This window comes from Lepus europaeus, chromosome 8, assembly GCF_033115175.1.
Source record: "Lepus europaeus isolate LE1 chromosome 8, mLepTim1.pri, whole genome shotgun sequence".
Taxonomy (NCBI): Eukaryota; Metazoa; Chordata; class Mammalia; order Lagomorpha; family Leporidae; genus Lepus; species Lepus europaeus.
The window spans coordinates 55471012-55487491 of record NC_084834.1 but is presented as its reverse complement, the minus strand read 5'-3'; the positions used below and the strand labels follow the sequence as shown (position 1 = coordinate 55487491).

The 16480-nt window shown below is 37.5% G+C and overlaps 1 protein-coding gene across 8 annotated transcripts in view; it reads left to right on the top strand.

Annotated features, from left to right (window-relative positions):
* The window catches only part of BLTP1 (bridge-like lipid transfer protein family member 1), a 239607-nt gene that overhangs the window by 210565 nt on the left and 12562 nt on the right, over positions 1-16480 (top strand). For all 8 annotated transcript variants that reach the window (XM_062199676.1, XM_062199670.1, XM_062199672.1 and 5 more), the window contains 8 exons: positions 2422-2623; positions 7844-8044; positions 9515-9694; positions 12748-12885; positions 13590-13847; positions 15340-15490; positions 15909-16066; positions 16184-16376. In XM_062199676.1, coding sequence (XP_062055660.1) covers positions 2422-2623; positions 7844-8044; positions 9515-9694; positions 12748-12885; positions 13590-13847; positions 15340-15490; positions 15909-16066; positions 16184-16376 — 1481 coding nt within the window. The remainder of the gene's footprint in view (positions 1-2421; positions 2624-7843; positions 8045-9514; positions 9695-12747; positions 12886-13589; positions 13848-15339; positions 15491-15908; positions 16067-16183; positions 16377-16480) is intronic.

Below are 16480 nucleotides of genomic sequence, written 5' to 3'. Positions count from 1 at the left end.
AGAATAAAAGAAATTCTAATGATCATCTGTTCCAGCTATTTTCTGTAATAGCAAATTGAACAAAAAAAGCTTCAATCTGATATATTGGAGTTCTGTACTAGCTTTTTTGAAAATCTGATAGAACACATAATGTATGAGAGCTTGAGGGTTTATAAAACCTTTGTCACTAATACATTTTTTAATATTTTAGTATAAGCAAAAATACTCTTCTAAAAGTCTTGATTATAAACAAGTAAAATAGAATCACAACTGTTTTTAAGGTTCTGACATATCTAGATGTCTAATTATTGCTCAAAGATGGCTCTTCAAGTATATAGTTTTTTTTTTTGTTTTTTTTGTTTTGTTTTGTTTTGTTTTTGACAGGCAGAGTTAGAGAGTGAGAGAGAAAGAGAGAAAGAGAGAGAAAGGTCTTGCTTCCATTGGTTCACCCCCCAAATGGCCGCTACGGCCGGTGCACTGTGCCAATCCGAAGCCAGGAGCCAGGTGCTTCCTCCTGGTCTCCCATGCGGGTACAGGACTCAAGCACTTGGGCCATCCTCCACTGCACTCCTGGGCCGCAGCAGAGAGCTAGACTGGAAAAGGAGCAACTGGGACAGAATCCGGCGCCCCAACCAGGACTAGAACCCGGAGTGCCTGCGCTGCAGGCGGAGGATTAGCCTAGTGAGCCGCGGCGCTGGCCCAAGTATATAGCTTTTAAAAAATGATACCATTTTGTTAAAACATTTTGGTTCAGGGAAATATCAGATATTCAGTTCCACTGAATATGTTGATTACTTTTGGTAATAAGAATATTTTAATAATATTAATTCTTCCAGTCCATGAAACTTCTTTCCATTTTCTTATCTCTTTAAATACTTTGACCAGTCTTTTGTAATTATTATTGTACAGATCATTCACTTCCTTGGTTAAATTCATTCCTAGCTATTTTGTTTGTTGCTATTGTAATCAGGGTTGCTTTCTTCATTTTTGTTTTCAGAAAGTTCATTATCAGTGTATACAAATGTTCATGATTTTTGAGGGTTGATTTTGCATCCTGAAACTCATTTATTTAACTCATTTATCAGTTCAAAGGTTTTTTTTTTTTTTTTTTTTTTTTTTTACTGAAATCTAGGTTTTTATCCCTGTGAAATTAAGTCATCTGGAAACAGAAATAATTTGAATTCCTCCTTTCCTACTTGAATGCTCTTTATTTCATTCTCTTACTGAGCTGTTCTAGCTCAGAACTATGTTGAACAAGAATGATGAAATGGGGCCGGCGCCTCGGCTCACTAGGCTAATCTTCCACCTTGCGGCGCCGGCACACCGGGTTCTAGTCCCAGTCGGGGCACCGACCCTGTCCCGGTTGCCCCTCTTCCAGGCCAGCTCTCTGCTGTGGCCAGGGAGTGCAGTGGAGGATGGCCCAAGTCCTTGGGCCCTGCACCCCATGGGAGACCAGGATAAGTACCTGGCTCCTGCCATCGGATCAGCGCGGCGCGCCTACCGCGGCGGCCATTGGAGGGTGAACCAATGGCAAAAGGAAGACCTTTCTCTCTGTCTCTCTCTCTCTCACTGTCCACTCTGCCTGTCAAAAAAAAAAAAAGAATGATGAAATGGAACATTCTTGTCTTGTTCCAGATTTTAGAAGAAATATTTTTCAGCTTTTTCCACATTCAGAATAATATTGGCTATGGATCTGAAATAAATGGTTATTATTGTGTTAACATATTTGCTCTCTTTTTTTTTTTTTTTTTTTTTTTTAAGATTTTTATTTGAAAGGCAGAGTGATAGCAACAGAGAAACTGAGGGGGAGAGAGAGAGAAAGAGAGAACTTCAGCCTTCTGGTTCACTCCCCAAATAGCTGAAGCCAGGAACTAGAAACAGCCTCTTGGTCTGCCACATGGGTGTTAGGGACTCAAGTACTTGAGCCATCTTCCACTGTCTTCCAAAGCAAATTAGCAGGAAGCAGAGCATCCTGGATTTGAACCAGCACTGATGTGAGATACTGGTATTAGAAGCAGTGGTTTAATCTGTTATGCCACATCAACCCCAAAATTTGTGCTTTCTATTTGTAATTCTTGAGGGATTTTATCTTGAAGGAATGTTGAACTTCATCAAATACTCTTTGTACATCTGTGAAATTAGTATATGGTTCTCTATCTTTCTTTCTGTGGATGTGTTGTATTATGTTGGTTGATCTGTATATGTGGAACTATCCTTGCATCCTGAGATAAAGTCTACTTAATCATGGGAAAAAAAGAAAAATCTGGGACATTGAACACAAAAGCTTTTTAAGTGTCAGTTGAGTAAATGTGATAAATTTGGTGTATGTGGACGGAAATGAAAATGAAACCTTTATAATATATTTATATATAATATTTTCTATATAATTTTTTTTAACCATCACTTCTTAAAGAACTGTTTTTGGCTTTCTGCTGTTTTTAGCCCTCACAGATCAAGTTTAGCTGTTTACCAGTATCAAGAGTAGAGTGCATGCTAAAGCTGCCGTCTCTGGACTTGGTGTTTTCTTCAAACCGAGGAGAGCTGGAGACTTTAGGGACTACATACCCTGTAGAAAGTTTATCCCCTGGGGGTAGCGCCACTCAGAGTGGAACAAAGACTTCTACTAGCAAAACTGGAATACCAGGTATACAAACATTTTTTTACTCCTCTGGTATAAAGCCAAATATTATTTTTAAATAAAAATTTTAATACTTTTAAATAAATTAGGAAAGGAGAATATTTAAGGTATTTAAGAATTAGAGTATATATGGAAAAATTCTGTATAGGCTAAAGTTTTGAGTATATTTTGTATGTTGAGTACCTTTTAGTTTATATCTTTGAGTAGCATTTAGTTGGCATTTTACTTTGAGCTTGAATGTACATACTACCAGCACTGTGACATAACTGTTATATAATAATCTACACATGCAAGTACTTTTGAATGTGATAAACTGCATTTTTATTTTGTGATAAACTGGATTATATTTAGGAGTAATTAGTGTTGCAAATGGAAGAGAAGTATTGCTGTCTTACAAGTATTTCCTATCACAATGAATTAAAATTTTATCAAATAGCATATATGTTTTATAATGATAAAATTTGTAACCTAATTAAAATGTCTGTTTAATGAGATACTTTGTTTTTAAGACACAGTGATGGTTTTCTAATGAGATATTCTATGTTATGTTAAAGTTTCAGGGTCATTTTTTCCCTAAAAATTGTAGAGAGATCACAAATGCAAATGATAAACATTTTATTGAATACTTCTAAAGAAACAGGTTAAATTGAACAAAAATTGGTAAGAGAACTAGAATATCATAAAAACAGTGACTCTTAACTAGAGGCAATTTTGTCCCCAGGAGAAATTTGGCAATGTTGAGAAAGTTCTGATTGTCACAGTGAGAGCATACAACTGACAACTAAATGGGAAGACCAGGGATACTCCTTAAAATCCTATGATACTCATGATAACCCCTCCACCAAAAGAGTTATCTGCTATAAAATGTCAGTAATGCTAAGATTGAGAAATCCTACACTGGAGTGAAAAGAAAACAATCCTGAACACCATTTCTGAGAGAGGCCTGAAGTCACAGAAGGGGAATAGATTTGGATAAGATTTGGATGAGAAGGCAGCTCAGGTTTTGGGTGCTGTTTTGGAGTAGTCATCTTAGATCAAGAACTTCACCCCAATAATCTTACTGGGGATCAATAGGAAAAAGTATTACACACTGGCTTTTGAGAAACCATCAACTCAAGAATTACTTTCTTGGAAAAATGGGAATTATCAATACCTTGAATATTTAATTATATACTGGAGAAGTAATCAAAGCAAAACATTTGTGTTGCCGTATGAATCTTTAAAAAAATTTTTTAAGAAAATGGGAAAACAAAAACACCAACCTCTTAGAAATAAAGTTTTTACTATGTATTCACCTATCATCCTACACTTAGCTCCAAAACATTGCTGATGGAGTTGTATTACAGTCAACAAAATTTTGGGGTAGTAGTGTTAGTTTTTAAAAACATATTTTCTGATGATGAAAGTAATTCAGTGGTGAGCATTGTGGCACAGCTGTTAAGCCACCACTTAGGACACCTGCATCCAAAATCAGAATGCCAGTTGACATTCTGGCTACTCTTCGAATGCAGCTGCCTGCTAATGCATTCTGGGATACAGCAGATAATGGCTAAAAAGTACTTGAGTTCCTGCCACCCACATGGGATACTTGGATAGGGTTCTAGACTCCTAGCTTTAGCTTGATCCAGCCTTGGCTGTTGGGGGCATTTAGAAAGTAAACCTGGAGATGGAAGATATCTCTCTCCCTCTTCTTCTCCCACTGTGTGCCCACTCTTTGTTAGTCTGCTTTTCAAATGGATAAAAACAAATATTTTTCAAAAGTTATTTATTGTTCTTTATAGAAAACAAGTTATTGAAAGTGAAATGAAAATAAGAATATCCTCTTGTAGTGTTATCAGTTCTTATTCTCTAGAATTTTTGTAGAGATAGTCTTTTTTCCTCAGCAAAATTGAAATATGGTATCTTCAACTATGTAGCTTTTACTTAAAATTGACATGTAATATTTATACACTTTTAAGGGGAGTATATAATATTTCAACATATGTGTACAACCTGAGCTGATCAAATCAGATAATTAGCACAATTTGCATTTCCATTTCCTTATCTTTTCTCTGTGTTTGGAGGTTATCAGCTCCTCTCTTCTAGTTCCTCATATAGTGCTTAATGCATTATTGTGAACTAAAATTCCACTGTGCTGTAGACCACTAGAAGATCTAATAATTGTCTTGATACTTGTTAAGTAACCCCATTTAACCCCTACCCTTTCCATCCTACAGTAATCACTATGCATAGTTCAAATCAACTTTTCTTGCCGGCACCGCGGCTCAGTAGGCTAATCCTCCGCCTTGCGGCGCCGGCACACTGGGTTCTAGTCCCGGTCGGGGCACCGATCCTGTCCCGGTTGCTCCTCTTCCAGGCCAGCTCTCTGCTGTGGCCAGGGAGTGCAGTGGAGGATGGCCCAAGTGCTTGGGCCCTGCACCCCATGGGAGACCAGGAGAAGCACCTGGCTCCTGCCATCGGAACAGCGCGGTGCGCCGGCCGCAACGCGCTACCACGGCGGCCATTGGAGGGTGAACCAACGGCAAAAGGAAGACCTTTCTCTCTGTCTCTCTCTCACTGTCCACTCTGCCTGTCAAAAAGAAAAAAGAAAAAGAAAAAAAAATCAACTTTTCTGTGTAACTTTAAAAATTTTTTAAATATCATAGGTAGTTTCACAAACTATTAAATCTGTAGCTCAAATAATTGTAATGGCTATATGATATTCCATCATTTTATATTTTTGAGATTCTCTGGAATTTTTGTGGGTTTTTTTCAATTCAATAATTCTGAAATGAAACATCTTTGTATATAATATTATAAACAAAGATAATCTTAGTTTATATTCTTTAAAGTTGAATTTGGCCATTTGAGAATATGAACATTTTTAAAGTATTTCAAAGATTTTGTTGTCTATTAAGACTACAAGATTTCTATGCCTTTATCAGCTCCAAATTCACTGTACTCTTTAGTGTATTTTTAATCTCTTGTCCATGTGATGGAGTAAAATGGGATATTATTAAATTAATTTACATTGCCCATTCCTACTTCACCTTTTTCTTAATTAAAACATGTTACCAATTATTACTACTTGAATTATGTATATATGTGTATGTATGTATGTACTGTGCTAGGAATATGTCATGAAAGGACTGTGACATGAGCAACTCTATTTTGTGTGTGACTACATTTTATGATTTTTTAGAAAGTAACCAAAAAATATAAAACAATCCTTAGTTTATCATCATAAATTCACAAAGGAATGATGATGAAAAATAAAATATTACAGGTTGTGACAATATCCATTCTTCCAAAGGACCATCACTGAATGTTGACATGGTCTGGGTCACTGCTAGAGTTTAGATATACAGTAATGAACCTAGCTAACATAGTCCTTCTAATGTGGAACTTAAAATTAATTTAAAAAACTAACCAAGCAAAATAGCATATTTTAAGTGGAAATGTGAAGTGGGTAGGTATGAGTTAGCCAAGCGGAAAACTGGGGACGTGTACATTCCATGCGTAGAATACAAAAATCCATGATGCAGGAACGAGTTTGAAAAACTTTAGGGAAAAAAGAAAAACCAGTGTATGTGAAGCATGGTTAGCAGAGAGTAGTCTGGCATAGGAAAGGCTTAGAGAGATGGGTAAGAGCCAAATCATGTGGGGAAGGAAACAGCTGATGTGGGCAAACCAGTGAAAGATTAAGCAGAGAAGTGAATGTGATTCTCACTTACACTTTAAGAACACCAGTCTAGCTTCAGTGTGGCAATTGTTTAGACTGGAAAGAAGCAGAGAGAGCCGTTGGTCATTTCAGTAGTGCAGCCAGAGTTCATAATTGATTATTCTAGAATAGTAGTAGTGAAACAGAGGGAACTGAACAGTTTATATGAGATATAGACATGATATGGTGATAAACTGCAAGACAAGTCAGGAGTGGGAAGGATAAAGTATTAATCAGTTTTTCATTACTACAACAAAATACTTGAAGCAGGCTACTTGATGAAGACAGCAGGTTTATTTTGGCTCATGATTCTGGAAGTTCAGAGTCCAAGATTGGGTGGGCCTCACTAGTTTGGGCTCTGGTAATAGTCTTCTCACTGGCAGAGTCCTGAGGTGTAGCACAGGGCCTCCCATGACAAGAGACATGGGATGCAACTGTGTGTCTGTATGGTGTGTCCCTCTTACAGTGTCTGCAGGATTCAATCATAGAAGCTCCACTCTAATGACCTTATGGAATCCTAATCACTTTACAAAGGGGCCACCTCTAGACATCATATTTAGATTAAGATTTCAACTCCTTAATGCCTCCCATTGGAGGTTAAGTTTCAACACATAAAACCTTGAGGGACACTCAAACTACACGTAAACCATAGCAGATGACAAAAATTCCCAAGTTTCTCATTGAGCTATTTGCATAGAAGTGTCATTTACCACAGATAAAGAACACTGGAAGAAAAGTAGATTCAGGGGATAAGACCAGGGTTCAGTTTCAGACGTAATAATCTTAAAATGCCTAAGACTCATTATATTAGATGGTCAAGTAGGCAGTTGTAATATGTAAATCCAAAGTTCTGGTCTGGAGATATATTTTAGAATCATCAAAATCATATACTGCTCTAGTAAGATGATCTCAAATTTATGTTTAAAGCATATTTGAAATTAACCTGTTCATCATTGGTAAATGTTACCAATTAAGACACTTGGCTCTTTAGAGAAATATATTCTGAATTTGCATACCTTGCACTACATCCACTATTACTACTGAAATGTGGCCTCCAGCTATGATAGGGATATTTTTAGTTTGTACTCTTCCTCTTTTACTTAAACACCAACTATTTTGCAAAGGAGAAAAGAAATGTGAAACCAGGTAGTAAGCCAAATGTATATAAATAATTATTTTAAAGTTGAACAGAGTATTTAACGTGGGTTTACAGTATATTGTGAAATATACCTGTGTTTATTTCTGTTTTCAATTTTAAGGATTTAAATATGTTGATCCATTTTATGTTTGTTTCCATTTTATTTTGAAGTCCTGTTTCTTGAGAACATAATTGAGATCTTCAAAAGTTCATGGACAATATGAATCATGAAAAAACTATGCATAGATTTCAAACTTTTTGAACCAAAATAAAGTTAATTTTTAATTCTGTTTCTTGTGACATTTTTGAAGTACCCTTGTATTAGTGGCTGACTTGTAGAACTTTCTTGTGGTTTATAAATAATTTGGGTATCTTGTGTTCACTGCAGGTCCATCGGGGTTGGGCAGCCCTCTTGGCAGAAGTCGACATAGTAGTAGTCAGTCGGATCTGACCAGTGCCAGCAGCAGTTCATCTGGCCTGAGCTTCACCGCATGCATGTCTGACTTTTCCCTTTATGTGTTTCATCCGTACGGAGCAGGGAAACAAAAAACTGCTGTTTCTGGCCTCACCCCTGGATCAGGAGGACTAGGTATATTTCGCAGATACATGTCTTTTCAAATTCGCTTATTTCAATCTTTCTCACACTTTTCAAGGTTTCTTTTGTTAAACCATAATACCTTTTTTTTTTTTAATTTTTTTTTTTTTGACAAGCAGAGTTAGACAGTGAGAGAGAGAGAGACAGAGAGAAAGGTCTTTCTTCTATTGGTTCACCCCCCAAAGAAGCCAGGAGCCAGGTGCTTCCTCCTGGTCTCCCATGCAGGTGCAGGGCCCAAGCACTTGGGCCACCCTCCACTGCCTTCCCAGGCCACAGCAGAGAGCTGGCCTGGAAGAGGAGCAACCGGGACAGAATCCGGCACCCCAACTGAGACTAGAACGCAGGGTACCGGCGCCACAGGCGGAGGATTAGCCTAGTGAGCCACTGCGCCAGCCACCATAATACCTTTAATAATAGAGATATAACAAGTTCAAAACTTTATGTTTTGGGGCCAGCACTGTGGCATAGTGGGTAAAGCCACTGCCTGCAGTGCTGGCATCCCATATGGGTGCCGGTTTAATTCCCAGCTGCTCCACTTCCAATCCAGGTCTCTGCTGTGGCCAGGAAAAGCCCTAGTAGATGGCCCAAGCCCTTGGGCCCCTGCACCCAAATGGGAGACCTGCAAGAAGCTGCTGGCTCCTGGCTTTGGATCAGCCCAGCTCCCAGCTCCGGCCAGTGTGGCCATTTGAGGAGTGAATCAGTGTATGGAAGATATCTCTCTCTCTCTCTCTCTCTCTCTCTCTCTCTCACTTACTCTGACTTTCAAGTAAAATAAATAAATTTTTAAAAAATAAAAAACCTTTGTTTTTCCCTTTTGATAATACCTATGATATCTCTTCATAATAAATACAAATATGAAATAAGTAATTCAGGTAAGTTAATTGTTTAAGAATTTAAAAACAAAATATTTTTTAAGTGATATACACAGCATAGTAATCTTTGAATATCAAAGGTTATTTATGTTACTTAAATGTTTAAATGTCTTAGTGAATTTATTTGTGTAGGAAATTATATTCTATAAAATAAAATATTAAAGTACATAGGTCATGTTTTTAAGTTTAAAACAAAACTATGGTTTAAGTCAATTATTGAGCGAAAACTGAATTTCATTAGCATTTTAACATGCAGATAAACCACTAAAAATATATAACATCTTGTTAGTAATGAATATCCGTTCACTATATTTAGACAATAACAAAGATGACACGTACTATATAACAATTCCAGCTCTTTTGTTGTTGTTGGAGAAGGGTTGTAAAAATTATCAGTTATGTTTATGAGCTTAAACCTAGGAATGCTAATGGTCATTAGATATTCTGCTGAAATTTTTACTTCATTTAATTGAGTTTAATTGATGGCTTATTACAGTGCATTGGATAATTTTCATCAAAGTAGTTATATATATGTGTGTATGTGTATGTATATGTGTTTACTGTTGTGGCAATCTTTGTTTTGTTCTTTTAGGGAATGTGGATGAAGAGCCCACTTCAGTAACTGGTCGAAAAGACTCTCTTAGTATAAACCTTGAATTTGTAAAAGTGAGTTTGTCTCGAATAAGGCGTTCTGGAGGTGCCTCATTTTTTGAAAGTCAGGCTGTGAGCAAGTCTACAAACAAAATGGACACTACATTAATAAATATATCTGGTAATCAATTTTTAAAATATTATTTTCCTGAATTAAATAATGGTCTCTGTTTTAACAGTGTTTAAATATTAGTTTCCCTTAACTTTTTGGTGATAAGTTGATTTAAAGCAGAATGACAGTACAGCTTACTGTGCTTTGTCAGTCCAAGTAGTCAATGTTAGAAATATGGTTTCTAGATAAATAGATGTGTCACCAAAAGGCTAGAACACAGCTAATTGAATTACTTCTTTTCTTACTTCTTCTCCACCATGAATTAATAACACTTCTTTCTGTTTGACCTTTTAAAGTGCCCCTTTTAAAAAGGGATGATTGATGTTAAAAATTTCTGCTTAATACCGATCTTGAGTTTTGTGGTGTCTATTGATACCGTAAGAACTAGCTATGTAACAGTGAGCAAAAAACTTATTTACAATTAGATTACTTATTTAAACATTTTGAAGAATTCAACATACTGAGTTAAAACTTTTGTAATTTTTAAAAATTATGGAAAATGGATTTGAAAGATTTATTTTGCTGTAAAAATTTTGAAATCCATGAATATAAAATTTTCCAAAAATTCATGAAAAAATGCCTATTGTGAAAAAAAAATCATGAAATCATGCATGGATTTTAAGGTTTTTAGTGTTAAAAATAATCTTTTAAAACCCATTTTGCCCACAGACTTTTTAAGGTAGCTTCATATAGTATGTTCACTTTAACCTCATAGTCATTTAGTAAGCCTATATTAAGACTATGTTTTACAGTGTACTTTTGTCAGGTACTCTGCCGGGTGACTGAGGAGAGCAGGCATGAGTAAGCAAGGTCTTCTGTGTAGACAAATAAATGACAATACTATCATGGGAGTTTATACAAAGGGGATGAAACAATAAATTCTGTCTTTATATATTAGAAAAGGCTTCACAAGAAAACAGTGTTTGGACCAGGTCTTGAAAATCAAGCAGGAATATTCTTGAAGGTAGCAACATAATATTCCATTACACCATGAGCATCACTCATGTGCTTTTGGATCATACCTTGATTAACTGTGACTGAAGCGTAGGGTATAACAGGACATTTAATTGGTTGCACAAAAGTAGATGGGGCTATTGGAAAAGTTGAAGAAGTCGATCAGGACCAGCCTGTGGAGCAATTTAAGTGCAAGTCTGTAGAATCCAGGTTCTTATCCTTTGGCTGATGACAAACCATTAGATATTAAGGGTACTTCAAATTGGTTTTTTAGGGAGAGAGTAGATAGGAGAGAAAAGATGCTTGAGTAGACTGCTTTAATAGATCCAACAATAATCAATGAAGGACTTAATTATTAAAAAAGGATAAAAGGGAATTGTTTTTTTTTTAAATATTTATTTATTTATTTGAAAGGTAGAGTCACAGAGAGACAGTAGCAGAGAAAGAGAGGTCTTCCATCCGCTAGTTCACTCCCTGAATGCCTGCAACAGCCAGAGCTATGCTGATTTGAAGCCAGGAGCCTGGAGCCTCTTCTGGGTCTCCCACAGGGGTGCATGGGCTCAAGCACTTGGGCCATCTTCCACTGCTTTCCCAGGCCATAGCTGAGCACTGGATTGGAAGTGGAGCATCCAGGACTCGAACTGGTGCCCACATGGGATGCTGGCATTGCAGGTGGCAGCTTTACCTCCTACGCCACAGCACTGGCCCAAGGAAATGGTTCTGAGAGCGATGTAAGTGGCCAGCATTGTGGTGTAGAGGTTAAGCTGCTGTCTGCAGTGCCAGCATCACATGTGGGCGCTGGTTTGTGTCCTGGCTGCTCCTCTTCCAATCCAGCTCTCTGCCAATGGGCCTGGGAAGGCAGCAGAAAATGGCCCAAGTACTTCGGCCCCTGCATCCACATGGGAGACCCAGAAGAAACTCCTGGCTTTGGCCTGGCCCAGCCCTGACCATTGCAGCCATTTGGGGAGTGAACCAGCAGATGGAAGATAACTCTCTCTCTCCCTCTCTTGCTGTAACACTTTCAAATAAATAAATCAAATAAATCAATCTTTAAAAAAAAAAAAGAGTTACAGAGAGGCAGAGAGAGAGAGAGAGAAAGAGAGAGAGAGGTCTTCCATCTACTGGTTCACTCCCCAGTTGGCTGCAATGGCTAGAACTTTGCCAATCTGAAGCCAGGAGCTTCCTCCAGGTCTCCCACATGGGTGCAGGGGCCCAAGGACTTGGGCCATCTTCTGCTGCTTTCCCAGGCCATAGCAGAGAGCTGGATCAGAAGTGGAGTAGCTGGGACTCAAACTGGTGCCCATATGGGATGCCGGCACTGCAGACTGTGGCTTTACCTACTATACCACAGCGCTGACCCCAATAAATCAATCTTAAAAAAAAGAAGGATGTAAGAGAATCCATAAGCTTGAGGACAAGTTATGGAAGGGCAGTAGAGGAGATAAAAATGCCCCAGAATTTTAGATAAGATGAATAAAGGAGTAGTGAAATTATTAACTTAGGTAAATATACTGAAGAAAATGAAGAATTGTCATTAGGTCATTTAGCTGGAAGAGGCTGAGTCAGTTGGCTCATGGGTGTGGCTATGAGCTCAAGCTGAAGCAGAAACTTCAGCTTTGGGAGTTGTCTCATGAACCCTACTGAACTTACAATACAGGAATAGAAGAGCACATAAAGCAGAACATAAGAAAGCTTAGAGCAGAATCCCAGGAGAAGGGCTTCAGAATGCTTATTGTCTGAAAGCCATAGTTCTTTGAATTGCAACTCCTTTTGAGGAAGTCTGTGTCCCATCTGATCTTCGTGCTACATTTTCCATATTTGATAAGAGCTTTGAGAGCTGCCTATGAGATTGATCATTCGAACCCAAGAATTTCATAATAAAGAGATGATGGGATTCCAGCTTGCCATCAACTCAAAAACAGAATTGAAACTTTGTTAGACTGTGCTATTTCTGTAATCATAATATGTAACTTGATTTGATATTTCATGAATTGCAATAGAAGTGTAATTCAGTTCCACAATATTATGTCTTACACCTACCATGTGAAAATATTAAACATTTTAGAAATCTGTTTTAAGTTCTAACAAATTTTATTTATATTTGTCAGCTGTTTGTGATATAGGCTCTGCTTCCTTTAAATATGATATGCGCCGACTCAGTGAAATTCTGGCATTTCCAAGAGCCTGGTACAGGAGAAGTATTGCAAGACGTTTATTTCTCGGAGACCAAACTATAAATTTGCCAAGTGAGCTTCTTACATAATTAGTTTGCTTTTAATTTTGCTTAATAGTGGCGAGATCCATGATTGATAACACAAAGTTGTTTTACTTGGTTAAGTTGAACCATGTGATTCATTCACTCATTCAATAAATGTCTTTTGAGCCCCTTTAAATACCAAGCACTGGGGTACATTAGTATTAGGGATATACCACAAAACTGAATAGAAAAGTCTTATCCTCTTAGCAGTTACATTCTAGCTGATATTCAATAATGATTTCTCTGTAACCTTTCTTAAATCTGGAAATGTCAAAATACATTTCAGCCAAATTAATCATGGTTGGATAAGCCTAGAAGGCAGAATATACCATTTTGCTTTCATTTATTTCCTTGACTTAGATACTATTGTAGTATTGTGCACTAGAGAGAATTGTGAAAGTGAAAAGTAGAGTCAGCATGACCCAGTGGAAAATATTATAATTTCTAGTACTGGGTCTGTTCTCTCACATGTAAAATGGTAACATTAACCAATATACTCTCATGGAGTTTTCATGAGAATTAAATAAAATACTGGAGTGTTCCTTGAAAATTGTAAATTGCCATACTGTTGCCAAATCGACAGCTAGAAACAATGTGCAATCTTACTAGAAATGGTGTCTAGGTGGAATTATTTTATAACATGGTAATGTTACCCTTTCACTTTTGTTTTTGCTTTTCTAACTTTTCTACTAGCATCTGGTCCAGGAACACCTGATTCCATTGAAGGAGTAAACCAACACCTTTCCCCTGAATCATCAAGAAAAGCTTATTGCAGGACCTGGGAGCAGCCAAGTCAATCAGCCTCCTTCACACATATGCCTCAGTCACCTAATGTGTTCAACGAGCATATGACAAACAGTACCATGTCACCGGGGACAGCAGCGCAGAGCCTAAAATCCCCAGCTTCCATACGATCAAGGAGTGTGTCTGACTCATCAGTTCCTCGAAGAGGTGATACTATTGTTTGCAAGATAAAAATACTACTGTGTTTCCAAGACCAAAATTTTATTCATTCCCAGATTTTTATCCCAGCTATAGAGAAATACACTGTTGAGGATTTTATGATAGGCCAGAAAAAGCAAAAAACAGAAATAATAAATATTTCAAGTATTGCCAGAAGAGGTGACAACCAGATGACTACCAGCTTTGCAAAAGGAGAGGGGCAGAGGAATTAGCATATTGTCATCATGATCTGCTAGGTTTAGTTGTTTTTAGGTTCAGTTGTATTTAGAAATACACCTACAATGCTGTTAAAGTACCAAAAGAGTCTGTGTTTATTCAGTCATTGTTTTATTCAGTCTGCAATTTTTGAACTCTTTTGTGTTCTTGGCCTTTGCCTTGGCCTCAATGTATAAAAATGAATGATAGAGGCCAGTGCCGCAGCTCAATAGGCTAATCCTCTGCCTGCGGCGCTGGCACACCAGGTTCTAGTCCCATTCGGGGCGCCGGATTCTGTCCCAGTTGCCCCTCTTCCAGGCCAGCTCTCTGCTATGGCCCGAGAGTGCAGTGGAGGATGGCCCAAGTGCTTGGGCCCTGCACCCACATGGGAGACCAGGAGAAGCACCTGGCTCTTGGCTTCGGATCAGCGCGGTGAGCTGGCCGCAGCACGCTGGCCGCGGCGGCCATTGGAAGATGAACCAATGGCAAAAGGAAGACCTTTCTCTCTGTCTCTCTCTCTCACTGTCCACTCTGTCAAAAAAAAAAAAAAAAAAAAAAGAAATGAATGATAGAGTTCTATTACAAGATAAGATACATAATGAGCAAACGCAGGGTTCAGTTTATACATTGAGTCCATAAAAACTCAGAATACAGGCACCCCAAGCAACCTCTGCATTTTAAAATCCTCTATTTGGAAGCAGTACCTTATGGATTTTTTCCTTTCTTAAGGAAATCCTAAGAGAAGCAGGTTAAGACACCAGCTGGCATGTCCACATCCCATAGAAGAGTGCCTGGGTTCAAGTCCCAGCCCCACTCCAGTTTCCAGCTTCCTGCTAATTCACACCCTGGGTGGCAATAGGAGATGGCTCAAGGATTTGATTCCCTGCCACTGTCATGGGAAATCTGATTGATTTCCTGACTCTTGAGTTCAGCCTGGCTAAACCCTGGCTCTTGCTAGCATTTGGAAAGAGAACCAGATGTTGGGAGTATGCTCACATTCTCTCTCTCAAATATTTTAAAAAAGAAAATAAGTAACATGTGCTGCCATGTGGCATGCACACCAGGATTTTCTCATATAAAATGAGAAACCTTTCAAGAAGTAGGATTGCCAGCACTAAATAATCATTAAATGTTAATGGTAATTTTAGCAATATGACAATTTTTAAACATTGTTTTAATAGAAAAAATATATTTTTATCTTCTGGATTATAGAAGAGTAGCTTTTGCTTTGTTATTGGCGTGCCATTTAGGTGAATGAATATGTATATGAATTTTTCCTTTTTAGATTCACTTTCAAAAACATCAACTCCTGTTAACAAATCAAACAAAGCAGCGAGCCAACAAGGGACCCCATGGGAAACACTTGTCGTGTTTGCTATCAACTTGAAGCAACTGAATGTTCAAATGAATATGAGTAATGTAATGGGAAATACAACGTAAGCTACTCAGATACAAAGAAAATACATCTAATCATTATTTGTAATTTTTCTTATGTTGTACTAAAGTAATTGAAAACCTTTTTTAATGCTGAAATGTTTGAGATTGTAAAGACAGTGAATGAGAGATGTAAATTGCTTTGTCCTGAAAATGGCTTAGCCCTGAAGATATAGCAATATAAAACAGCACAAAATACATTTTCCAAAAAGTGGGAACAGTAGAAGAAAAACAGATATTCTAGGCAGGAAGAAACCATCATCAATGTTAATAATTCAGACATTGACTACATAATTTTTATATGAAGTATGTTAACTTCTTGTCAGTCTTGATCTTTTATTTAAATAATCTAATTCCTTTATTCAGTTCATCACCTTGGAATCCATTTATCTAATTAATAACACTTTTTTCTTTTTTTAGTTGGACAACTAGTGGTTTGAAGAGCCAGGGCCGTCTGTCAGTGGGAAGTAATCGGGACCGAGAAATTAGCATGTCTGTTGGTCTGGGAAGATCACAGTTAGATTCTAAAGGAGGAGTAGTTGGAGGGACCATAGATGTCAATGCTTTGGAGATGGTTGGTATGTTAAATTTCACAACTGATCTAGCATATCTTTAAAAATTATATTAAAAAGGGGTCTTTGATGAGTTTTTCCCATAGACATTTCTGTGAATAGTAATTATTGTTTCTGTTTTAGCTCATATTTCTGAACACCCAAATCAGCAACCCAGTCACAAAATTCAGATTACAATGGGCTCTACTGAAGCTCGTGTTGATTACATGGGCTCAAGTATCCTCATGGGTATCTTCAGTAATGCTGATCTTAAGCTTCAGGATGAATGGAAAGTAAACTTATATAATACACTGGATTCAAGCATAACTGATAAAAGGTATTTATTAAGACATTACTTTGAACATTTTACATGACTGCTTTTAAAATATTTTCTACCATATAGTGATAAAGCATAAGTAGTTCATTTTTCCTGCAGAATTA